Below are 27,373 nucleotides of genomic sequence, written 5' to 3'. Positions count from 1 at the left end.
GATAAGTAAAATTCTCTTGAACAGCTGAATGACTATTTTGGTTAATGTAATTAAATCCCATTTAATCTACATATTTTTTAATTCATTTGTAAGAGTGGTTCTCATCCCCCTTCAGAGAGAGAATTGATGAACTTTAAATATAAGTTGAAGAATACTTTTTCCCCCTTTATATTTCTTGCCTTTTTTATCACATGGCTAATATGGAAAAGTATTTTGTGAATTGATATCAGATTGCTTGCCTTCTAAATATATGGAGATGGGGATGGATGGAGGAGAGATTTTGAAACTGAAAACATTTTTGATGGATGTTAAAATAAATAAATGTTTTTAAAGAGAGTTCTCATTATCTCCCAGTTTCCTGACCCTTGGCTGGCCTCTGACTCTACCCTCTGTCAAGTTATCACTATGCAGCCAAAAGGAATTTCTAGAATAAAGATGAAGAATGGTACTATTTTTTATGAAGCATCAATTAAATTGTACCTGTTCATTTTTAAAAATTGGGATAAGAATAGTATTAATTTGTCAGTAAAAAAGAAATGTTATTATGTTATAAGCACCATTCATGCAAGACATCAATGTATTGACCATTTTGAATGGTCATGGACAGCCCCATTTATAAAAAATTAATTATTATGAAAAAATATATTTTATAAGGTTAGTAATTTTCATATGTCTCCTGTAAATTTTATATTTGTAATCTTAAATTTTTTATATTTAACATTCATTTATTCTCATTTTTAAAAATAATGGTTTTTGTACATTAATAAAATATTCTTGTTGAAGAGTAATCTTAAATTTGATCTTATTTGTACTCAAAGTTTTCAAAGATCATTTATATCTTTAAAATGTTTTCTGTTTTGGGTTCATTGGTGGCTTCTCTGATTTTTTTGTAATCCATATTTGGCTTTCATGATGATAAGAAAATTTTATTCTATAGAGTTTACCTTATTAAGATTTGAAATTTAGAATTTGCCATAGCAGACTTCAGAGCCACTCATATTCTGTTCTTTTATTTCACAGGATAGCAGCGAAGTAAGGTTGTATGATTTAAAAAGCACAAATAAAAAAACCTATAGTTAGGAGAACTTGAATAGGATCTCAGTCAATTATTAGCTGTGTGATCACTGGCATATAGCTTATAGTTTCTGAATTTCAGGTTATTAATCTTTAAAATGATGATAAAATATTTTACAAAGGTTTTTTATATCAAGCGAGATGATGTTCATAAGGCAAATTGCAAACCTTAAATATATAGATATTACATATAATATCTATATATTTTTATTTTTTTACAAATGGAACATCAGATAAATCAGCAATTTTCAAAGCATAATCTCAAAGTAGTCTTTGAGCATGCAAAGATGCTCTACAATTTGGTGTCTTGTACAAATGATGGTTATAACATAACATCTGTATTTTAAATACTGACAAATATTAATACCCTATTTAATGCAGTTAATGAAAAAAGTATAACTTCCTAAGAAAAGTTAGTGACTACTTGAGTTCATTGCTAACATACAAAGAGGATGACTACATTCTTATAATCACTATCTTTTCTTAGATGTCTAGACTAATTTTCAATTGACTATTAAATTGCCATTGAAAAGTATAGAATCTGATAATGAACAATAATGATAATAGTAATAATAATAATAGCCAACATTTATTTAATGCTTTAAGTTCCCTAAAGTTTCAAAAAGTATTATGTTATTCTGACAACAACCTTGAGAGATAGGTTTTATTATTAACCATATTTAATGGAAGGGAAGACTTAAATGATTTATTTGTTCAGAGTCACACAGAGTGTGACTTTACAATTCAAATCATGCTTAATCCAGGCACTATGCTTCCTGATTGTCCCAAAGTAATTACCTATTTTTCCCTCTTTTTGGATTATGAATTCTTTTGAGTAGCAATGGATCTTATCTAGGATAACCTATAGGAAGTCATGGAACAATCAATGTAATTCCAGCCCAAAATAGGAACATCTGAAGCTATCATCATCTCTTATTTAAAAGCTGTTCAAAATGTCCTTCATATTAGTGATGATCACCTTTGGTGACCATACAGCTCATAGTTTGTATCTCACTTAATACTAACAGAGAATTGTTGAACAGAGTTCTCCTATGTTTGTATCTCTCAAAGAACTAACCAATTTTATCACATACTTAGGGTACATGTTCTAAGAAGGGAAAATTTAGGATGACTTTTTGTTCAACCAAATTAAATGATTCAGTAATAAGCAACAGAAATAAACATTAAGATCCTGAATCTTTGCTTCTAGAGTGGGATCCTCTATTCTATTTAATCCTTTAGTCAATTATATTATTAGGAAAATATAGTCTGCTGTAGAAACTAATTAATAAACTCTAAGCTTTTCATTTCATCTATTAACACAAATACATATGTATATACATATATATATACACAAATATATACACACATACACGGATGTGTATATTCTCATTTGTAGAAATGTATATATATGTATAAAACTAAAATACTGTTAGTCTAAAAATATTTTATAGCATGAGAATGTAGGCATATGGATCAGTAATTGATGGTGTCTACTCAGTTATCATTTTGGAGATAATAGTATCAGTCATACTTTTTTCCATTCTTGTTATCTTTCCTCTCTTTTTGAAGGTTTAAATCTGTTTTCAAAACTCGTTGGCTTCTAGTATAGGTTTCTTTTACTGATACTTTAAACAAATTGTTGTTCCTCTCTTTTCATGCCATTCCTATTTCCTTTGATATTGTATATTGGTATCCTAAGTGTTAAACTCTAAATGTGATTATTCTGCTGCATTAGAATGACTTGAGTAGGGACAGTATTGAGGAAAGGAGAAGGAAAAGATGAGGTAGGGAAAACTGTAAGACTACTGCAGTAATTCATAAGTACTGAACCAATGTGGTATTTGAGTTACCAGAGAGGACACACACACACGCACACACACACACGGATGCACATGTGCTATTAGGATAGAAATGGTAAGGTTTGGCAAGCTATTCAATATGTAGGCTGAGTAACCCAGGGTGCTTAGGCTGAGTAACCCGGGGTGCTTGAAAGAGAAATTGAGGGATAGTGTTGCCCTCTACAATAATAGGAAAGATCAGAAGAGGGAATTTTTTTGATAAAAAAGATACTGTTTTGGACAGGTTGAGTGCCTATAAGTTCAAAATAGTTGGGGTGGCTAGGTGGTGCAGTGGATAGAGCACTGGCCCTGGAGTCAGGGAGACCTGAGTTCAAATCCAGCCTCAGACACTTGATAATTACCTAGCTGTGTGGCCTTGGGCAAGCCACTTAACCCCATTTGCCTTGCAAAATCCTAAAAAAAATTAAAAATTAAAAAAAATTAGTCCATTGGCAATACAAGAGTAGATCTAAGAAGAGAGACTAGGCTTGGATATATGGACTTGGAAATGATGTATATAGAGATGACAGTTTATTCTGGCATGCGATTTGATGAGATCACCAAGCAAAATAATATAAAGCAAAAAGAAAAGAGAACCCAGGAAAAACCAATTCTATTCAAGCACTTATTAGGTATAGATATTATAAAGTGCCAGATACTCTGTTAAACCTTAGTTTAAAAAGGCAGAGATGAAAGCAGTCGCTGGGCTCCACAGCTATTGCAATTAAATGCAAAAATATATCATAAGGAATCAGAAAAAACTTCTTATAGGAAGTGGCACTTGAGTCAAGATTTGAAGGAAGGGAAATGTAACAAGAGATAGGGGTAAAGAGGGAGAGGAATTTAAAAAGGGATGTCAAGAGTATACAGGGGCCTGGAGTCGGGAGATGGTTTTCATGGAACATAGAGTTCATTACTATAGATAGCTTGTAGTCAACCTCAATATTGGTTGCAAACATACTGTGAGGGATTTTAAATGCTCCAAAGAGGAGTTTCTATCTGATTTAAGGGGCAATGGAGAGTAACTGAAAGTTTTGAAGCATGAGGACCTTTGTGGATGATAGAATGGAAAAGGAGGAGATGAAGGCTTGAGGTAGGGTTGTGATTACTTCCTCAATTTCTTGGTCATAACAATAGCAGACATTTCAATAGTACTTTAAAATTTACAGAGCACTTTTTAATTCATCATTTCATTTAAACCCTAAGAACAGTCCTTTGAGGTAGGTAAGATATAATTCAGAAACTGAAGTTCAGAGAAGTTTTGTGATCTGCACATGGTACAACTAGTGTTAGAGATGGGGAAAGAATTTAGGACTTCCTGTCTCCAAATCCAACACTCTAGCCAATATCTAAGATGTTTCTTAGAAAGAAGATACAATTCATTATAAGAATGATATTTAAAACCATTTCAGCTTGGTAGAATCCACCAAAGCTTGTAGTTTTATAACAAATCCTTCAGAATCTGAGGATCATGTCATACCATGAGACATTAGAATAGAACTTTTTGAAAGTAGTTGCTGATAAGTTATAATGAATTTAACTAGGAAAACTAAAGCAAAATTGTCATTAAATGCCAATGAGTCTATTGACCATTGGCAATGTTTGAAAATATACTTAGCCTATATCTCTTTTAGTATCTTTTTCCTAGCTTAAAAGGAGTATTCAATTGTTATTCAACTAGTTCTGATCTACCCAAATTTCCATTCAATAAACAGTTATTGGATAAATGAAAGAGAGAAATCATTATGACTGTCTCTGATTATTATGACTATCAATTAATTCAGTATTGATTCACATTCAACACATTCTTACTGTTTTCAAGGTCTTTGTCTCTGGGGTTAAGATTTTTTTTTAACTGAGCATTCCTGTGTTTGAAGAATTTATATTCAATCAGAAAGAGATGAAAAAAATCATACATTTTCTGAATCTAACTCAATACTGTATCCAGTTTTTCTTTGTAAGAAAATTCTCCTTGCCATTTCTTAGATTATATAATAACTCTTCTACATAAGGCTACCTGAGGTGAATCTTCCACACTGAGTGGGTCAGAGTGTAAATAAAGATCAAATGAGTACACATATAATACCCTCTAGTTTAAGAGATTTTGGTAAAATAAAGCTAACAAATATAGTTATAAAATATTAACAAAATTATGCAACTGTATTCTATTACTATCATCTAAATTTAGAAATGGTTTAATCTTGAACATTAGCTTTTTTTGTTGTTTTTTGCAAGGCAAATGGGGTTAAGTGGCTTGCCCAAGGCCACACAGCTAGGTAATTATCAAGTGTCTGAAACTGGATTTGAACCCAGATACTCCTGACTCTCTTGGGCCAGTGCTTTATCCACTGCACCACCTAGCCACTCTGAATATTAGCTTTTAAGAAGTTCACAGTATTATAGTATCGATTTTAAATTAAAAATGTGTTTTAAATATATCCTCAAAAATGTAATGGTAAGAAAAAGAAATCAATTAGAAAAATACTGCTAATACATGCTAAATTTAATACACCTTATAATACTTTAATTACAATTTTATGCTTACCCACTCTGCAATTTTCAATCACACTAAAGGTAATCATATCCTCAAAATATGGGGCATTATCATTGTCATCTTCAACTTTGATCAGAAGTGGAAGAGGCAGATCTGTTGAATAACCATCTGGTGTTGTTGCATAACCAGTTATCTACAATACGAAGAAGAGCCCCAGAAATTCTTTACCATAATGTAAACTCTGCATATTGTCAAAAATAGTGAATGAGAATTCAGAAAACAACTATTTCTTTTAATCATGTCATGCTAACACAAAATATTTAGAAGCCAAGAATTAATGCTATAAGCAAGATACATCCACTTTGTTCTCTTAGCTGACTCTTCTTTTTCCCTCTTCATCTATAAGTCTTCTGAGTTTCCTTTATAAAGGTTTTCCATTCCCTCCCAGGTTTATTTCTTCCATAGAATTTTAAGTCAAAAGATCCTACTTATTGTTTTATGGAACCCAGAATTCTTTGCTTTTCTTCTCACAAAATACTCAGTTCTTGACTCCATGCATTTTCACTAGAGCTTCATCCTACTAGAAATTCTCTCTTTGATCATCTCTGCCTATAATTTTTATGCCTTCCTTGAAGTCTCACCTAATGTTCTACTTGCTACAATGCTATTTAATGCTATTGACTTCACTGTGAGACCATCTCCAGTTTAAACAGTCGATGTCTTGTTTGGACATGGTTGCTTGCAAACTTTTTATCATCACCCTCATTTGATTGTGACCTCCTTGAAGGCAAAGGTTTTCAACCTTTCTTTGTATTCATAGTACATAGTAAGAACTTAAAAAATACTTTTTGAAATGACATAAAAATATGTTGTCTAAAATTCAGGTGAGTCCAATATAACAAAATAATATAAACATTTGCCTCCAAGGTTATTATCATTTCTATCTCAACAGCCATAGATTTCTTTAGGGGCATAATCAGGTCCAGGCAAGTTATTTTCTTTGGTGCTTCATCCAACTTTTGAAGGATGAAATTATTGTATTGCAAGCTAATAAATTATTAGCTCTACTTCCTTTGGAAGAGAGAATAACAGCTGATATTCAGGTAACAAAAGTTCTCCATCCTAACTGCACATGTATCTGCATCAAGTTTGTGATATATTTCATATGTCATATATCCATATATTCATATAGAACCCTTCTGTCCATGTAATCTTTAGTTTTCCCATAGGACAATATTTCTAGTTTCTTTTTTTTTAGCAAGGCAGTGGGGTTAAGTGACTTGCCCAAGGTCACACAGCTAAGTATTAAGTTACTGAGGTCATATTTGAACTCAAGTCTTTCTGAATCCAGGGTCAGTGCCCTTTCCACTGTGCCATCTAACTACTCCCTCTCATTTCTTCTTCCATATTTCTTGATCCTAATGCACTTTACTATGATCTCCAAATGATTCCTGAATTGAATCACATGAATATATCTTCCTAATATGCTCTGCTGTTCTGTCACTACTTCCTTTCAGCCTTTTGATTAAGACTTACCATTCTAGAACTATTTTCAAGTTAGGAGTGACTCATATCATTAAACATTTTAATTGAACCCCTTGGTTTACCTTGTGTTTTACAAAAACTTTGAGCATTGTGTTTATATGGCTGAGCTAAATATTTTATTACTGACTCTATTTTTTTAACTTTAATCATATTTATCATCTTTACCTCCATTCCTCTTCTGTCATTATAGGTACTGTCCAGATATACCTTGACATATATATGTATATATAACATAGACAGTTTTCTTTTTCCTTTTTCATATAAATCTATTTTCAGTTAATTTTGCAAAAATCAAACATTCATTTTTTAAAATCAATCCTTATAAGGTACACTCTAGCCCCATTGGTCTCTGTCTCCAAGAACACACTGATTTGGGGAGTTTAATAGTTAACAGTTTAATAGAGCTTAACGGTACCAGGCATATCATATATTTTCAGTAGAATTTAAAAGAATTTCCATTCTATATTTTGAAACAGCAGACAAAACATGATCCTTCAACAATTTTAAATCATATGCTTAAATATGTAGACATTCATATATAGTTAAATATTCAAACCCAATTCAAGTTAGTTATATTTATCTTATGCCTTCTATCACCCTAGATTATAAAATGGGAGAAGTAGAGGGAGCAAAATTTAGCAGGGTATATGGTTTGATATTTTCTTGGGGCAGGATGTGACTTATTTTGACTCTTAAAGAATTTTGGGTATATTTCCTCATTCCATCCTCAGAAAAACATGTGAAGTTGGCAGACCAGATATTGTTATTAAATCATATCTTCTACTTTCTTCTTTTTAATGAAATGATTGAAATATCAAATTTATTTACAATTTTATAATTAGAAACTTAGAAACTTTACTGTTAGAAACATTACTTAAAATGAGCAAAAAATGAAATTGTTCAGCTTTATTTGTTTTTTGGATATGTTTCTTAGGATTTTCGGGATATATTTGGATATATTTCTTAGGATTTTTTTTCCCCATTAGAAAGTAAGTTTTTAAGTGTGTTTCAAAACTGATACTGATAAGTAGTCAATTAATGTTTAAATGTTAAACAATATTTAAATGTTTGTTCCCCTCTTTTCTCCATCGATAATCATAAGAGCAATCTGATATTTTCCCAATTAAATATATATTTAAAGGAGTAAAGCAAATATTTGACTTTTAGTAAAGTATAATAGTAAAAATGAAGGTCTTCAAATGTTATTATTTTTTAAATTTTAAATATTGAAGTATTAAAACAGCAAATAATTTAGTATAACTAATTGAGAGTTCTACCTGAAAACTGTCATATGTTTCACGGTCTACAGAACGAGTACAAAAGATATCCCCTGTGTCTCTATCAATATAAAACAAATTGAAGGGCTCCTTATCAACTCCAGGGCCACTTATAGAATAATAGATGGTGTAGTTTTGTGCAGAATCAGACTGGATCTAGAAAGCAAAAAAAAATAGTTATATAAGACAAAAGTCATAATACAAGGCTAAATGTTCAAATGTTTTGGAATTTTGGTCTGTTTTTGACCACTCTCCTTTCTTTCCCTTGTTTCCAGTTTCCAGTTCCAACTTTTTTCCAATCACTTTATACTTGAGATAACACAGAATCACAGAAATTTAGCCATCCAAGAAGACTCCTATAGACATGATCTTGTTTACCTCCCCCATCTTACTTTACATGTTAGGAAATTCATGTCATAGGGAATTGAAGCATTTTGCCCAAAGTTATGTATAAAGGAATTAGAGTTCCCATTACCTGACTCCCAGGCTATTATTTCTTCCATTATCTCACAGTGCTTTCCAGTTTTTCAAGGTCCAGATAGAGTAGTCTGCCATGCACCAAGCTCTCTATATTTTTGCTCGCTTCTCAAAGCATTCATCATTTTGAATAGATTGATCTCACCAATTCTAGTCCTTATATTTAACTGGAAAATCTCCAGTCTATCTTATAGTTATTTTATGACCATCTTATAATCTACTCTGCTTCTGCCAGTGCCTCCAACGATTATCCAGGCCTTATCCTCTGCCCAGCTTCTACCCAATCCAGGTGCTGGGCTATTTCCATTGAAATTAGTAGGGCAACCTCAGAACTCCTGGACCTTGCCATTCAATCCATTACTGACTTTCAGGCCTTTCTACCCAACCAATAAGATGACTTTTTGTTTCTCTGTTTTCTCTCTCAGAATATAATTGACAATTAATCCTTGACAATTAATAATTTATCCATTCATAGATAATACCTTTTGTCAAGACTTTTGCTATAAAACGTCAGGTTTATCATATTGTGAGATTCAGTTGGGAAAATAGTATATAGTTAAATGTAAGACTCCTCTACTGTAAAATAAAACTTTAAATCCCCTTACCTGTTGAATCTGTTGTGGAAATGGACCTAATGAGTTTTCCATTATTGAACATGGAATTGGAGCCCATCTTCTTTTGGTTCTCTTAAGAGCTCTTTCTTTTGTATGTCTTTTCATAAGTATCTGAATATTATAGGAGGCCAAAAAAAATACCATAGATTATAGACATAAAAAATTAAAATTTCAGTTAAAATGTTAGGAAAGTCATCACATTGCATATAACAAACATAGTATGTGTTTGATTTCAGAAGAGAAAGATATACATTTAATGGAATGCATATATGCAACACAAATATAGAGAAGTACTCAAACCAAGACCTTTAACTCTTCCCCACTTCCTGCTTCTGAACAGCCCACCAAGTGTCTGTGTCCAGTCCCAACCTCACCCTGGGTCACCCATACTTTTGATAAATCAGAAATTTATTAGTCAGTCATATATAAGATTCTGGAGACACATGAGAAATTCACAAATGAAATGATTCATTGAGAGACAATCAAAAAATACTCCAATTTGAAAGGCACTGACTTCTGTGTGTGTATGTATGTGTATGTGTTTTTATAGATGTGTGTGTATGTGTGTGTGTGTGTGTGTGTGTGCATATACAAGGAGTCTTAAATGTTTTAATGGCTTAAAACTATTCTAGGATTTTGGGATATCCTGTATGAATATACACATACATATGCCAAAGCTTTTACAATAGGAATGATTTCCTTTAAACACACACACACACACACACACACACACACACACACATACACACACATGCATATATATATACATATATATATATGTATATATATATATATATACACACACATAAATGTACTCTGAAAAACATATGATTTGAATTCTATGAATTAGGTCAGATATAAATTAAATTACTGGTATAACCAAAAAAGCAAAAACTGGAAGTCAGGAGAACTTGAATCAAATCCCCCCCCCCCCCCGCAACTGTATGATCATAGGTAAATTTCATTATTTCTTGGAAGGACAATTTCCACATCTATAAAATACAAGTAATAATCATCACAGTACCACCTTCCTAGGAATCTGAATAAGGCCTTTTGTACACCTTAAAAGACTATGTGTGTGTATACATATATCTATAAACACATATGTGTGTGTGAATTATGAACTCAATATGCTACTTTAAAAAACTTAATTCTAAATCCTTTTTTGTTTTATGCTGTGACTATTTCACAAATCAAAAATGTTCATGCTGAACTTGCACCTAAACAACAGCAAAAATCCTTCAATTTTTAAATCTGTTGTACCTTCTTTTCTGGGGCTAACAATGCAATCTCTATCTTTTTTTGTTCCTGTTTCTGAGAGTCTGAGAGCAAAATAGCAAAGGTTCTTTTCTCAGAAGATAACCCAACGTCCTTTGTTGTATACACTGAGCCATCTTCCAGAATTCTGAAGTCAGGATCACTTGAATGGATGAGATCAGCCGATCTGAGACACTCCTCCAGATTAACTGCATGGAAGATTTGAAAGATGCAAACAAAAAGAGAACATGTTTTACAGGAACAGCTACTGCTTGTTTGAGCATGATAAGGGTAGGGATGAATCTAACTATATGGAGTTATGAGTGTCTTTTTCAAACCAATTCAATTTCATTCCACAAACATTTTTTAAATGCCCACTCTCTGTAAGACACTGTGATCCAAGTCAAGAATAGTAAGGGGAAAAAAAGGACCTGCCAATAAGAAATTTATATTCTACTAGAGGAATATAACATGTCACACAGGTAGATAAATACAGTAATCCCAAGAGTGAGAGATACAGTGTTAATAATTAGGCTGATGCCAGCAATGTTAGGGGAGTCATCATTTGCATTGGTTTTGTCTCATAATTTCATAATAATTAAATCTACTACATTTAATTCACTTTAGTTACATTATCAAAACTATACTATCAACAAAGATTAAACAGAGTTTTGTTTTTTCTGACCAATGGAAATGAATGTGGGCACAGAAAAAAATTGAATTTTACTTCTTACTAGAATCAGCTTCTAACTTGCTAAATCACATTCTTCCATCCTTGATATTGTTATTTGATGCTATCTAAATATCTAAATATCTAAATAAAAAATGCTGAATTTTTTAAAAAAAAAGGATTAGAAGATGCTGGAGCCAAGTTAACAAGCATTTATTAAGTGTATCCCACATGAGAAAAACCCTGTATGTGGCATTAGGGGTTTACAAAGACAAAATTATCTGTCTCCCAATAGGGCAGACAATTTTTTTCCCCGTAACTTATTAACTTGCACGTATTTTCTTGTGCAAATAAAATCTCTTTTCAATGTTCATTTGGATTTCAACCTTTCATATGTAAGATATTCTTCAAATATTCATGTTTTCAATAGCATAATTTCTTCCCTTATATAAGCAGTAAAAAATATATCTTCATGTCTAAAGACAAAATGCTAAGTCCTCATAGGAGAGTACCAACCTTCACTTTTTAAAAACAGAATTTATATTTGTACAATTTCATTTTTCTTATGACAATGTAGAGATTTATATGCATTTATACCATTTGCCCTTTGGATTTTAAAATCCCATATTATATATATGCAGGCTCTTTGGCTCTTAGATTTTGAATGGGAAGAAACCTCAGAGGTTTTCTTGTTCAGTCTTCTTATTTTGCATATAAAGAAACTGAGACCCAAATAAGTTAAAACTTGTCCAAGATCATCCAGATAGGAAATGATAGTCAGAATGTGAACAGCTCCAAATTGCTGATTACAGATCCAGCTTTCTCTCCACTGCAAAACTCAGTCAGTACATTACACAGCATTATTAAGAATTTGGTAGCTATCTGTTGGTAGCTTTATATCTTAATAGTTTCTAGTATAGGAAATCTGGTCAAAAAAATGAGGAAAAGTCAGCTATACTAAAGTAAACAATATGCATTTTCTCAATAAGAAGACAAATGTTAGCTTTTCATGTCCTACTGAAAAATCTACAATGTATTCTTTCTTTTTTTGTTTTCTTTGCAAGACAATGGGGTTAAGTGGCTTGCCCAAGGCCACACAGCTAGATAATTATTAAGTATCTGAGATCACATTTGAACTCAGGTCCTCCTGACTCCAGGACCAGTGCTCCATCCACTGAGCCACCTAGCTGCCCCTACAATGTATTCTTTTAAAAAGACTGAAAACTTTTTCATAATAGTCTTCAGCTGAGATCACCATATAGCACTTTGAATACTTTATTTACAGGGTATTAAAATAAAATATTTTTGTTTTTTAATTAATTAAAAATATAAAATAATGCACTTATTTGGAAAGATTGCAAATGAATGTGGACACTACTATAAAAGGTTAAGAAGATTCAATATGACTTGAGGTAAGGTCACTTCTCTGGGAAGCAGTCAATGCTTATGTGAATATTTTTAGATTAGGCTTAGAACCTGAAGAGAACTTGAACCAATTTATTTTGTAGGTGAAGGAACTGAGAACCAGAAACATTAAACAATCTACTCAGGGTCCCACAGTTGTTAAATCTTATATTGGAACTAAGATTTTTGAGACATCCTATATTCAGGAGCATATTCCTGAATAAAGAATAAAGATCAATGGAAAAACTTAGATGAGGTGGCATGATAGAAAGTGTGATGAATTAGAGACAGAGGATCTGGGTTCAAATCATAAATTGGCTGTTTATTTCTCCCATGACTTTGGTAAACTGTTTGCTCTCTCTCTGAGCCTCCTATAATTTGAAAGAGTGGACAAGATGACTTCTAAGGTTCCTTCCCACTATAAATTTATGATCCTGTGAATCTTAGCTACAAAGTGTGAGGTATACCTACCTCATAAACCAGTAGTGAGGGTGGTTATTGTGATGACAACAATAGCTCACATGCAATTAGGATAACATGAAGGTAGATTTGGTTTTGTTTTATCATAAGTGAAATTTATCATTGCTATTGAATTTGGATTCTTTGTATTTCCTACATCTAGTGATTTAAAGAATCAGAACTTGGGAATTTTGGAAGTAGATTAAGTCCTTGAGGGCAGGTACAATGTCTCATTTTTTTTCCTTTGAATACATAGAGCCAACCTTAATGAACTTCATAAAGAAAATATTTTAAAAGATTTGTTGATCTGAATTGAACTGAAATGATATAGAAGAAATTTAGGGTCAAGAATTCTGAAGAAATGAACATTAATTAGCTTAAATCTGATATTTGTTCCCACATTTCTCTTGAATAAAAAGGCTTATTCTGAGATTACAAATGTTTCTAATCGCTACAACAAAATAAGTAGTCTGCCCATCATTATAGGCCCAATTTTATATAGAGCATTTATTACCTGGCTTTCATCCCAGGTCTTGGAAAAGCCTTAAGCAAAATGAGGAAAATTACAACTTTGAAAGTCTTACAAAATATTCTCACCTCTGCCTACAAGTGTGTCGGCCTGAAGATGAGAGGGGACTTTAAGAATAACTTTTTTACAAGCTTCACAAAAGAAACACAGAACCTGCAAAGGAAAAAAAAATCTGTTAATGGGAATTATATGTTATCTTAGCATTTTGCATATTATATATTTCATAAGAAATATTAGTTTCTTACAACAATTACAGTTTAATCTTTAATAATTGGTTTGAAAGGCTTGGAAAAGTGACCTTAGAGATTTTGAATTCAAAGGGAGAACATTAGCTTTGTGAAGGTAAAATTCAATTTTTAATCATTGAAACAAAAATACTCATTTCTTAATTTCTTATACTTATAACCAGATTATTTGTTAAAATAATCTCATATGTTATTGTAATTTCTAGTATAGCATAAGTACTTAATTTATTTCATTGATGATTGTAAAAAAATGTTTTATTTTTACTGACTCCAAACTGAGTTGATAAACAATCAAAAGAATTCAAGATATGAAGGGTTATTTTGTTATTTATGTCATATAATTACTATTGAAAAGACTCCATAAAATGCAAGGGCCTCAAGTCTTACAATTTATTATGGGCTTTTTGTTGTTTTTTTTTTTTTCAAGGCCTAGAGTGTGTGTGTTTGTGTGTTTGTGTGTGTGTGTGTGTGTGTGTGTGTGTGTGTGTGTCTATGTCTGTGTGTCTGTATAAAAGTTTGTTATAATGCAAGGATCACTTGGCAAATTTGTCAGATAAAAAAAGTTCTTAGCAAAGTTGGGTTGCTCATAGAATAATGTCATTTTTCTCACAATTTTTCAGGGAAAAGACATTTCTTTAGTCTGACTCCTTTTGTAAGGGGAGGGATTTCCATCTATTTTGGCAGCAATGACTTTTTGCTTCTTGAATCTACTTGGTTAGGAAGAGAGAATAAAACCTCCCAAATAGATTAAAACATTTAAGTGTTTTGTGAAAACACTCAGTTGAAACATAAACCACACAAATCAGGAATAAAAGGAAAAAAAGTCACATTTGTTATTTCTCCCATCATTCATATCTTTAGACACAAGATATATATGATCATCTATTTGACTATTTCCAATGTTCTTGATGTCAGAGAATGGTCTAAAGTAATTTCTTAGGGATAGGTGTGATTTTAAGAAAACATTCTTATAAATAGTGGTCTAAATACAATTGTGTGTACATAATAATGTCATCCTGATCTTGATTCTTAGGGGCAGTGGGTAGGTGGGGGGGGGGGGGAGAAGGAGAAAATCTATATAAATAATTTATTTAGAAAATCAACTAAATCCTACGCATTTTATCTACCCATAAGGTTGCATAGGTGTGTGTTGTATTCATACACACACTCTCTTACTACCTTTCTTTCTAACCAGATATTCCTGTAGAGCATTACAGATAGAACCAGAATGCACTAAGTTTAAGCAGTGGCCCAGGAATTTAAGGGAACAGATGCCAGGAAGTGAAACAGGTGTGTCCTAGATAAGGTTCCTTGCAACCATTTTGGGTATTAGTGAAAGTAGGGAAGAAAATAGAAGAGATATGGAAAGAGAATAAAAGAAAAAGAAAACAGATTATAATGTTCCTGGAAGAGAATTCTCTAACACTTGTCCCTTGTTCTTGACTTCAACCAAGTGGTCCTCTTCCTCCTCAGAGATCACTTTTAGACCATCAATAGACTCAGATTGGGTCAACAACAGAACCATCATCAAGGGTAAAATGAATGTATTTACAAGGAGACACTTTACCCAGCAAGTCCATCCTACATTCCTTGTGCTTCTTTGATGGATTAGTGTCTATGAAAGAAGCCTATGCCCAGAAAAAGACATATTTAAGGCTGGTTGAAGTAATAGCTTGGAATAAAGGAGGGAATTCACTATAGTGGAAGAGAAATGAAAAAAAACACACACACACATTCTGGCCCAGTTACTAAAATCTTGGTAAACCATTTAGCAATATCATCTGCCACATTCCTCTCAACTTTCTCATCTTCCACTTTATCCCCCCCCCTTAACCCAAAACTTTCAAGCATTAGCACTCTTCCTAGATTTTCACCTCCTTTTTCTAGGTGAGGGGTTCTTGACTTGGAATTCATAAACTTTTTATAAAATTATAATCATAGCTTTTTAATAAGAAAAGTTGTTTCCTTTGTAATTCTATGTATTTAAGAATAGTATTCTAAGGAGGGGCCCACAGAATTCATCAAACTGCCAGTCCATGATTCAAAAAAGATTAGGTACCCGTCCTTGTTAGAGAAGCCTCAACTATATCTTTTTTGCACTTTCCAGGGCTATTGGTATTCTCTCCTCAGGATTCCTTAGATGATCAGAAACCTCAGCCTCTCCCCATCCCAATCCTTTTCTTTGCAAACAGCTTTGCGCTTTGACATCAGCACATGCTATTCGGTTTCGTGCCTACAGAATGATCGTATTGCACTTTTTTCTCAAGGGAGGAAAAAAAAATAAGTCTACCGCTTGGGGAATAGGGAATTTCCTGGAGCGGGATGTCTCGGGAGCTGGTTAGTCCGGCGTCCCGCCTCCCTCCTGTTCCCTAGGTTAAGGCTCCACCAGAGCGAGCTCCCGCCACTAATCCCCTCTGTCTATCATTTCCCTCCCCCTGCCTTCACACCCTCCGGGCTGGCAGGACACGGGGGGGGGGGGGGGGCAGGAAGAGGCTGCTAACACGCTTGGTTGTCCTCACTAATCCCTCTCCTCTTACTCACCAGGAGAGAGAAGAGGAGATGCCTGCAGAGGATGCTCCTCAGGTCGCCGCCAGGAATTGGTGCCATCAGAAGCATTCCCAATGGTCAGGGAAGGCAGCGGCAAGATGAATCAGGGCAAGCAGGTCCCCAGCTGCTGGCCCCTAGCTGGAGGGATACGCAGCCTCCTCTGCAATAGTGGAGTGTCAGAAGAGAAGTGAGGAAGGACAGAGGAGGAGGAGCAGGAGAATGACTTTTCTTTTCTCTCCTCTTTCTTACCCCTCCCAATTTGGTCTACCCCTTCTTGGCAAGGGGTTTTCCCTCAAATGTAGAGGGTGGGGTCCCAAATCACCCCAAAAACCAGCCGGTGGCTCCTCCTTACACCACCTTTCAAAACTTCTGCTATTTGCAACATAGGCAGAAGGGAACTCCCTTGGTCCTCAGTCTTCTCTCCTCCTCCCTACCCCCCCAGATTGATGGTATGAAGTCCCTTGCCAGTTATTACCCATCCCTTCTCCCACCCCTTCTCCTCCTCCTTGGCCTTATTAACCTGCTGTGCCCCAGGCAAAGAGACATGGATCGTGCAGGGAAGTCAAGTTGGAATCATTCTCTCTTGCTCCCTCCCCTCACTTCCCATTGCCATTGGCAAATCAAGGGACATAAACAGGTCTGCAATCACCATCTCATCAGTCTGTTATCTCTCAATCTAAAGCATTTAGGTGTTGCCTTGTCACATATAGCATTGTTGTTCTGGAAGAGATGAAGTCTTCTAGTCTAAAGCAGTGAAGCTCTGTATTTAATCTCCAATATTCTTCCCTTCCATTTAGGATGCTGCACAGGCCCTTAGCCTAAAAGCCTCAGAGAATCAAAGAAGCCATTGAATCAATAGTCTGTGTCAAGAATGGTAAGCTAGAAGGAAGAGATAGCCCTTCTTTTCTTTAGTTTTTTTATTGTTATTGCAAATGTATAAAATTATTTTTCCAGAACACTATTTGATAAAGTCTCTTATACAAGGGTTAAAAATCTCTAAAAGTATTCCATCCACTTTAGCTATTTTCAAATCATAGAATTTTAGCCCTGAAAGAAGTCTAAACAATTTGCTCAATTCACTTCATTATAAGGAAATGAAGACCTAAAGAGGTTTAAAGATATAGTTATGGCTATGCAAAGAACTCGAGTCCTGATGATTGATGTGGTCCTCTGATTACACCACTCAAAGTCCTGTTTCATGAAGTAAAACAAAAGATCTCACTCAGGTAAGTATCTGAAATAGTCCATCGATGCAAAACTTTGACATCTTGACATGAAACATTTGTTTAAATTCAGTAATATCTATTCTTCTTCATCTCATAACCAGAAATTTGATGTAAAAAAAGGAATTATTTCAAATTGTCAAATGCTTTCCCACAGAGAAATTAGTAATGATTTGCTGAGTAAATGTTATGAGACATAAGAATGTGACATGGGTCCTGTCCTCAAGGACTTTAATCTTCTTGGGGAAACATCATAAAGAAAAGATACCTCATTTATACTAAATCACTTCTCTCTCTCTCTCTCTCTCTCTCTCTCTCTCTCTCTCTCTCTCTCTCTCTCTCTCTCTCTGAAACTTTAATGGGTCTGAGATTTTATCACCTAGAGGCCTTAAACTCTTCACCAGTGCTGATCATAGCCTCTCAACTTCATCCTTTCATTCCCCTCCACTTTGTTATTATGAGTTTAATGAAAGTAAACAGAAAGATTTACAAATAACAAGAAACAAAAGATTATATAAGAAAATGTAAATCTCTCTTATGTCTGACTTGCTAAATCTAAAAATCTTTAAACTGTTTTTTTAGTGGTAGAAATTTTAGGTATTCGAATGATAATTATATAATCTCGACTTATTTTCCAAAGCAATTGATTTTGATGGAAGATGACATTTTTTCTGATATATTTTCAGTATTTTTACTTCTCTTTTAGCATCTGTTAATTACTACTCCAATAGAATTTTCATAGTCTGTTACTTGAAGAAAGTTTTACACCTTCTATATTTAGCTATTTAATTTTCTTGTAATTGTTTTCCTCTATAAGCTTTGCATATAAATGATATGAAGTTTTTTTCTTCTTCTACTACCTTTTGTCTTGATCATCCCTGGATCTACAATATTTTAATCATTTTTCCAATTAATACTTCCTGAATTGTGACAGTGCCAGGGCTGGGCTCTGCCTCTTCCCTTATAGTGTCTATGTTTATGTATGTGGGCTGAAAATAGTCACTACTTTGAGTGTTGGGTTTGGAGGACACTCAAGCAATCCGCTGAAAAACTTGGTTAAAAATCACAAGTCAGAAAGCAACACACTATTTAATCTTGTCTTTATAATTAAAATAATGTTGTGGGACTCAAGACTGAAAAATTACCATTGAAGGGCATGTCTTATTTAAAAGAACAACATAGATAAAAAGAAAATATGGAGTAACAAACTCTATTGATAGTGTTGCCACTGATTTGTGTCTTGAGGTCAGGTCAGTTCTGCCCCTCGAGGAATTGCAACTAAGTCTCCGGAATGCAGGTTTTGGAAAGAAAATAAAGATTCATTAAAGGAAGTTACAGCATATTAAGCATGGGATAGAAAAGTTAGAAAGTTTTAAAAGAAGACCACGTGGATTGCTGATTGAATTTTGGCCAGTTCAGCTGGCCAAGTTTCCATAGGAGACTGGAAGGTCTAAGAGGCTGCCTCCCCCCTCAGACCTCCTTAAATTCTCTCCCACAGGCCATGGGAGGGGGGTGGTGACCTGGCCATGACCCAAGTCCTTCACTGGAGATTTTGCCTTTGTGAGAGGGCTTTTGGGTGGTCTTACAGGACCTATGCTCCCTGGCTGCCACCAAAAAAACAATGTAACCCAACAATGTAACAATGTAACCCAAATCAGGCCCTCTGGTGTGGCCTAAATTAGATGATACAGGAAGGAAGATTCACTTTACAATGGAAACAAAAGATTTACAAAGTTTGTCTCCAACAGATCTCATCACCTCACCCCCTATGTCCATGTTTCTCTGTATCAATAGGAGGAAAAAAGAGATGGTGTTGTCTGATGGATGTAAGGCAGAGAACTATGACAAAAGAGAAAGTAGATTGATTAGGAGTTTTTGAAGTACAGCTTACATTGAAATTATATTTTGCATATGTCATCTCATTTGACCCACATAAGAATCTTATGACATAATTACTATTATCTGTTAAACTCACATTCTAATTCTCTATATTATACTTATTCACTTATTTTTACAGAAAATGAAATAAGATCAAAGGAGGTAAATGGTATCACGACCAGATAGCAAATAAATGTCACAGGCAAAATTCTAAGCTCAGATATTTCTTTTTTTTTAGGTTTTTTTTTTTGCAAGGCAAATGGGGTTAAGTGGCTTGCCCAAGGCCACACAGCTAGGTAATTATTAAGTGTCTGAGACCAAATTTGAACCCAGGTACTCCTGACTCCAGGGTCGGTGCTTTATCCACTATGCCACCTAGCCGCTCCCAGATCTTTCTTGACTTTAGTGATCTTTGCAGGATACAATAGTGCTTCTTAATCATAATCTTAGCATAAACTGGTCACAAATCCATAAGATAGTAAAGATGGAGGACTTTGGTTATCTAGACATCTAAAAGAGATTTTTTTTCTGCCCAGAGCAGATGAGCTAAAAAAGTCTTTACTAGCTATTAAGGTAGAAGACATGATGAGGGACTATTCTGACCTATTAGGAAGAACTGGTGAAATATAATAGATGACACATTAAAAGGAAGTAACTTTGAAATTTTAGAGCTCATAAAAGATCAAGGGAGGAAAATCCAGCAAGATTTGACACATACCCTAAAATTGAAGAGATCAGATTCTAAAGGTCCATTGAAAGAATTCTATCATTTGTCAAAAGTTCTGTAGAAGTCCATTTAAGAGGATCAGAATGCTCTTAATACAAATATTCAAATACAAATACTTATAATAAGGAAAATAAAGGGAGCTATTTAGATAACAATGCAGATAGTGAACTGATTAAAACACTTAAATACTTAAACCATCATGTACAAAATTTGAAAGCAAGAGCACATAATAAAGGATGGATATGAATGGTATGATGACATAAGTATTGGGAATATAAAGTTAAAAACACTGTGATAGTAATGTTGAGAAAAGCAAGATATTTGGAAATTGTTGGAATTTTTAAAAATTATCTTGAAAAAAAATTAGAATTAGATTTGCCATTTGAGATAGAACAATTATAACAAAAGTGAAAGAGAAGTCAAAACTACCAAACTTTTACTTTGTTTCTGTTTTCAGATGTCAAAGAAAATGCTTACTAGTCAAGAAAGCCTAGACCAAAATGGGCTAACAGAGAACTGAAACCCAAGCAGCTATTAAGCTAAAGAATACTTTTCTCTATGTTATACTTACATTCTAATCTATGATCTCATAGGTATGATTACTTTGATCAGTGTTACAAACTGTACCCCCATCTTTGTCTTCTCATCTTGTACAAATGTTTTTTTATGTTTTCCCAAAATTCTTTATTAAAGAGACTCAGTTTTCCAAAGAATTTTTCATGTTTTTTATATTCAAGTGTAGCATTTAGACATTCCATCTGTTATTCCTGCACTTACTACATGACCATCCCACCTTATTTTTGATCATCTATTTATTAGAAAATATGTTTTATATCATTTATTGTATGCATATAGAAATTAATTAAATATTCCAAGGAGTTGTTATTTTATCAATGTACCAATGTGCATTTCAAACCTTGCAAATCTCAATAAATGATCTTCAAGAGCTGCTATGCCTAGAAGACAGTGAGTTAATCATTAAATATTTATTAAGCTTCTATTAAGGGCTAGGCTCTGTGCTAATAGTCTGGATGCAAAAAATAGGTTAAAGACAGTTTTTGCGCTTAAAGAACTTACAATCTAATGGGGGAAACAACAAGCAAAAAAGAAAAGCAAACATGCACAAATAATTGTATATATATATATATATTATATAATATAGGAAATAACAGGAAAATATTAGAATAAAAAGGGATTGGGAAAAGCTTCCTATAGGATACTAGAATTTTACTTGACATGTAAAGAAAGCCAGAAATACTAATATACTAAGAGGTATTAATGAAGAAGGACAGCATACTAGGTAGGGCAGATAGAGAATATGTACAGAGCACAGACAAAGTATATTATTTGAGGAACAACAGGAAGGCCAGTGTCACTAGATCAAGAAGCATGTGGTAGAAAAAAAAGCAAAGCATAAGAAAACTAAGTATAGAGGGAAGCATGTCATGGAGGACACTGAACAACAAACAGAAGGGTTTTTTTTTAATAATGGGGCAATAGGGAGCTACTAAAGTTTATTGACCAGGAAGAAGTTCCTAAATTATTGAAATAGTATGTTATCAGGAATAGGGAGGTATTTGGAGCAGTTAGGTAGTGCAATGAATAGAGCACTGGCCCAAGAGTTAGGAGGACCTGAATTCAAATATGGCCTCAGACACTTAATAATTACTTAGCTGTGTGACCTTGGGCAGGCCACAGCACCATTGCCCTGCAAAAATTAAAAAAAGAGAAAGAGAAAAAAGGAAATATTGGAATAAATGATAGGTAATTGAATGTCATCATGGGTGCTGGTGAATTTTACATATGCTAATCCATTATAAATTAGTAAAATAATATAGAATGGAGAGAGACTAGAGTCAAAACCATATAAGAGACTGTTGCAGAAATCCAGGTGAAGTAATAGAGGCATCAATTAAAGCTCTGGCAGGGAAAGAATAGAGTAGAAAACAAAAGAAATTTTAGAGGCAGAGAGATGATGACAAAAGAATTTTTTAAAGTTTTAGGAATAGTCTCAGAGTATCTAACCTTAAAGACTAAAAGAATAGAGGTACCAATGGCAGATATGGAGTCTTTGAGAATGGAACTTGGTTTGGGTGTTTCATGAATGAGAAAAGACTTGAAGGGGAATACAATGGAACAATCAGGATGTAGAGATGCATGGAAAAGAAGGGAAAAGACATTATAAGTGGTAGAACAATATGGTCATACTGTAAATGAGAAATAGTAAGGCTCATAGGATCATAGCAGTTTAACCTGATGGAGGTTGATTGCACTCTGGTCATACATGTTTAGTTTTCATTCTGCTAGGGCTAATTATTGTTTTATTATTAATGAGTCAAAGTTTTTAAAGTGTGTGTCTAAGGTCAGTGACTATCTTATAATGTATCAAAATTGTCCAAACACAGGATCAAATTCTGAAAACATTTGACACAATAAATGGGATTTTAGTGATCATGTCATCTGACTCAGAGATACATATCTTCATCATGGTAGTCATGGGAGTTTAGTTGTAGTAGTTATAGAGGTCTTAAGTCACATTGACATCTGTCAAAGATCTCTTTCTGCTACAGCACAGCAGTTGACAAATTATTTGCTTCTCTTAATGACTATTTAAATCTGCAAAAGACAGAGGAACTCATGAGCAGTTGCTATTCTGGATATAATTCTCCCCAATAAGCAAGAATTAGTTGCTAGAATAAAAATCATGTAAGCATTCAGAGCAAGTGACTACCATCATTATTCAACATCATCTTGTCTGACATTTTGAGGGAAGAGAGCCTGGTCTTTTAATTTTATTGGTGTCTTGAATTCTCAATTAGGAAACTCCTTCCATCAATGCAGAATGATGCTTTGGAGCACTGAAGGATTAAGTTTAGGTCAGTACACATAACCTAAAATTTACAGTCTGTTAGCAGTCATTTGGATAAAGGCAGAGATGAAATGATTACCAAGTTTTCAAATGACACAAAAGTAGGAGGGATTATGAACATGTTGGATAATTTTGAGATCCCAAATACTGTCAGAAAGTTAGAATTATTATCTAAATTTAATAATATGGCATTTAATAAGGATAAATTTTCAAGTTCTAAACTATTAACCTAGACAAAAATTCAGCTAAGTACAAATGAGGAAGGTGAAGCTAGACAAGACCTCTGAAAAATGATATGGGGAATTTTAGACTGAGTCTTTTCTCAATCCTCCTACTTCTGGATCTCTCTGCAAACTCTGACACTGTAAATCACTCTGTTTTCCTTAATGTCACTTTTAATTTCTTTTGGTGACAATTCTTTTTCCTGACTTTCTTTCTACCTATCTAACTACTCTTTAATCTCCTTTAGAAGTCAGGTCCACTAACTGTGGGTCCACTAATTAAAGTTCTATCCTGATTCTTCTATGATGCTTCATTTGGTCATCTCCTATGAACTAAATTATAATTGTTACACCAATGTTTATCAAATATATTTTCATCCTCAATTTCTCTTCTCATCTCTATTCTCACATCTCCAGCTATCTATCAGAAATGAGCTTGAATAAACTGAAATTAGAATATGAATTGGATGTTCTAAAAACATTTTGAACTCAACAGATCTGAAACTAAATTTATAATGCCCACCCTCATCAAACCCTTCACATTTCCTAACTTACTTTTTTTTATTTGCGATGACATTACCAACCTACCAATCATTCAGACTTGCAATTTAGGTGTCATTCTCAAAATTTCACTCTAATTCATCCCACATATTGGTCTTTACAATATCTCTCATATTATCCCCTTCTCTCCTTTGTCACAGGTGCTATCCTGAGGAAGTCCTTCATCACCTGACCACTGGATTACTTCTCACTGGTCTCCATATCTCGGTTCTCTACCCACTCCATTTTGTACCCCACAGTCAGTGTAATCTTCCTAAACTACAGGTCTATTTCTCTTCTACCACTTAATAAACTACAGTGATACTCTAATGCTTCCTGGATCAAATGTAAAATGATTTATTTGGATTTCAAAGCCCTTTTCAACCTAATCTTTTCCTACTTTTACAATTTTCCTCATACTTTACTCCCATTTATATATTCTATGATCCAGCAACAGTGGCTTCTATACTATTTCTGACACCGAACACAACTCCTCTCCTCCTCCTGACTTTGGTAACCTTCTTCAAGGTTCATAAAAAATTCTACTTTCTGAGAGAAGTTTTTCCTGCCCTATCATTCACCTTCCCCCACCCCAGGCACCTTGTGCCTTCCTCAGCAGTTCCCTACTATTTACACTATATAGGTACATGTTAGTTTTCTTTTTGGCTTCGCCATTATAAAGTAAGGCTGGTGACTTGGCACACTCAAATCCAACTCACGTGCTTGTCATGGCATCACTTCCCTGCTGTCATGGTCATCTTTGAAAATGAAAGACAAAACAAAATGAGCTCTTGATAACTATTTCAGATTTTGTTTTAATCTCTGATGCTTAGTGCAATGTCTGGCTTAGTGATTGTTTAATAAATGCTTGTTGAATGTATAAATGCTTGTTGACTGTAGCTTCTATGGTCAGCAGTCAGACTACTTAGAACTCTAGCTCAATTTTCTTCTTCTTCCACTTGACTTTCATGGTGGCATATAAACTATGTGTGTCTCTAGTGGAGGAAGGGTTTGGGGGAGATAGGTAACAAACTCTAAACCTGTTTAGATAGCAGTAGACAGGAGTCCTTAAATAGACTCATACAGAAGAAAAATACTAATCCTTTACTTCCCATGAATTTTGAAAATCTCTGAACTCACTTATTCATTGATCCCTAGTGTATTGTCTATGTCTCATAACTAAATATATCAGTCTCTTGATAAAGAGCTTAAAAGAGAGTTTCCTCACAAAAGGTAGCTATTTTGTATCATTAAAGAATCATGGGAGAAAAATGGAACTTTATTGCCACTCACAATTGTGTTGTCTCTCAAAAGAGCATAAGGGAGCGAGGCAAGTAAGTGTTACAAAAATCCTTAATTGTAGATCATACTTGACCTGTGAAATTTGTCTTAAAAGACATTAAGCATACCTATATTGATTCCAAGAGCAGGTATGAGTTCAGAAGAAGTGGAAAAAGTACTCTATGATTTAAAAGAAAAAAAAATGAGCTCAATAAGGGAAAAAATCAATCACAAGACTTTTTAATTTAACAAGATTTATAAAGTGCCTTCTAAGTGCCAGGTGTTAAGGATTTAGACAAAACAAAACAAAGCAAAATTAGTCTTCACTCTCGACCACTTTACATATATTTTAAGGGTTCAATGTTAAAACGGATGACTGAGTGCAATATCATTTGATGAGGGAAAGAAAGCTGAGGAACAATGGAATGAATAAAAGATTTTCTGTAAGAAGTGATACCTGAATTGATTCTTTAAAAATTCTAAGAAGCATAAATGAGGGTAGCAGATGATGACATGTAAGTTGGAAAGAGGAGATTGATTTTTCAGGAAAAATGCTAACTCTCTGTAACTCCATTTGAAGTTTTGTTGACAGACACTGGAGTGGTTTGCCATTTTCAATCTCCATCAAGCTTTGATTTATTTTTTCTTGATTGTTTAGGCTTAAGAAAATGAAGGAGAAAATGTTAATAATGTAAACTAAATTTAAAAATGTGTTTTTTGAAATTTTTGAGAGTCAGTGTTAAATTGTTACTAAACAATCAAGAAAAAATAAATCAAAGCTTGATGGTATATCATTAACATTTGCTAATTTTTGATAATCAAAAGCTCACACTAGCATTTTAACTACTGGCTCTTGTGAGCAGATTCAGTCTGGCTCCAGTATCCCTGTAAAGTCTGAGGGGGAAATAAGTAGGTTTATTTTTTCATAATATAGCTATGACCAAGAGTGAACAGCAAAGATATATGTAAAATACATCTAAAAAGATAAGTTGAAATCACACGATGGGTATTAAATGCAAATTGAAAATTTTACATTTTATTTTAGATAAATTATGATTTGGGGCAGCTAAGTGGCACAATGAATAGAGGACCAGACCTACAAGCAGAAAGACTCATCCTATTGAGTTCAAATCTGGTCTCAGACATTTACTAGCTATGCTATCCTAGGCCAGTCACTTAACCCTGTTTGCCTCAGTTCCTCTTGTCTATAAAATGAGCTGGAGAAGAAAATGGCAAACCACTCCAGTGTCTGTCAACAAAACTTCAAATGGAGTTACAGAGAGTTAGCATAACTGAAAACAACAATAATTACTTACTGAACATTTTGAACAAGGAAATTCCATTACTGGACCTGTGCTTTATGAAGATTATTTTAACATTTGCATGGAGAATACATCTGAGAATTCAATTCGTCAATTATATGTTAAGTGACAGTCTCTGTGATAAGTTGGTGGGTAACCTTGTGAGTAAAGAGAGAGGAATGAATTTGAGATATGTTGTGGAGGAAGAATCGATGACGTATCATCATGTTGCTTATGGGAAGTCAGAGAGAATAAAGAGTTGAAGATGAGATTAAAAATCTAGGTAACTAGATAGATAGTGGTGCTCTCAATAGAAATAAGGGCATTTGGAAAAAAGAAAGGTTTAGGAAGGAAAAAATAATAAGATATTTGGATGGGATGAATTTGAGATACCTTCTGTAACTAGATGTAGATACCCAACCAACTGGTGATTGGAAACTTCAGGTCAGAACAGAAATTAGGGTTGTGAGTATTTATAGATACAAGGATAAGATAGCTAAAAATATTCCCTCCCCCAACTAAGTTTTTTTTGGTATACTTAAAAGGGCAGCCATTTAATAAAAATGATGCAGTAGGACTGATAAAGGGAAAATAAAAATGAACATATATTTTTCTAGGAAGACTATATAGGTTCAAACTTGAAGGAATTTGTTAATGAGTACAAAACAGACTAGGCTATCTTCTGTTCTTTGCTGGATACCTAGATAAATAATAAATAAATATATAAATGATGCTTCTGAAACTGGCATAAGGGAGACTATAAAGACAGAAAACTAAATTTTCTATAAGAGTAAAATAGTTTCATATAAAGGCCAAGATGCTTCTGAATTCCATTTATCCAATCTAGAGACAGTATGTGGTAGCCAATCCAAAAATCAACAATTTGGGAGCAGCATTAGT

General features: G+C 33.9%; 1 protein-coding gene and 1 long non-coding RNA gene across 3 annotated transcripts in view; one reads left to right on the top strand and one right to left on the bottom strand.

Annotated features, from left to right (window-relative positions):
• DSC1 (desmocollin 1) overlaps window positions 1–16,858 on the bottom strand; it is a 39,035-nt gene extending 22,177 nt beyond the window's left edge. For both annotated transcript variants that reach the window (XM_074199413.1, XM_074199414.1), the window contains exons 1-6: window positions 16,428–16,858; window positions 13,710–13,794; window positions 10,586–10,788; window positions 9,314–9,433; window positions 8,232–8,387; window positions 5,461–5,602 (exon numbers count right to left, since the gene is read on the bottom strand). In XM_074199413.1, the coding sequence (XP_074055514.1) occupies window positions 5,461–5,602; window positions 8,232–8,387; window positions 9,314–9,433; window positions 10,586–10,788; window positions 13,710–13,794; window positions 16,428–16,502 (781 nt within the window). In that variant the 5' untranslated portion in view covers window positions 16,503–16,858. The remainder of the gene's footprint in view (window positions 1–5,460; window positions 5,603–8,231; window positions 8,388–9,313; window positions 9,434–10,585; window positions 10,789–13,709; window positions 13,795–16,427) is intronic.
• A 325-nt stretch (window positions 16,859–17,183) lies between these two features.
• On the top strand, window positions 17,184–24,206 carry LOC141498432 (uncharacterized). The gene is made up of 3 exons (XR_012471633.1): window positions 17,184–17,307; window positions 17,525–17,659; window positions 24,053–24,206. It is a non-coding gene; the product is annotated as an uncharacterized LOC141498432 (long non-coding RNA).
• Window positions 24,207–27,373: the final 3,167 nt, after the last annotated feature.

Source organism: Macrotis lagotis, chromosome X, assembly GCF_037893015.1.
Source record: "Macrotis lagotis isolate mMagLag1 chromosome X, bilby.v1.9.chrom.fasta, whole genome shotgun sequence".
Taxonomy (NCBI): Eukaryota; Metazoa; Chordata; class Mammalia; order Peramelemorphia; family Peramelidae; genus Macrotis; species Macrotis lagotis.
This window is presented reverse-complemented; position numbering and strand designations above follow the sequence as displayed.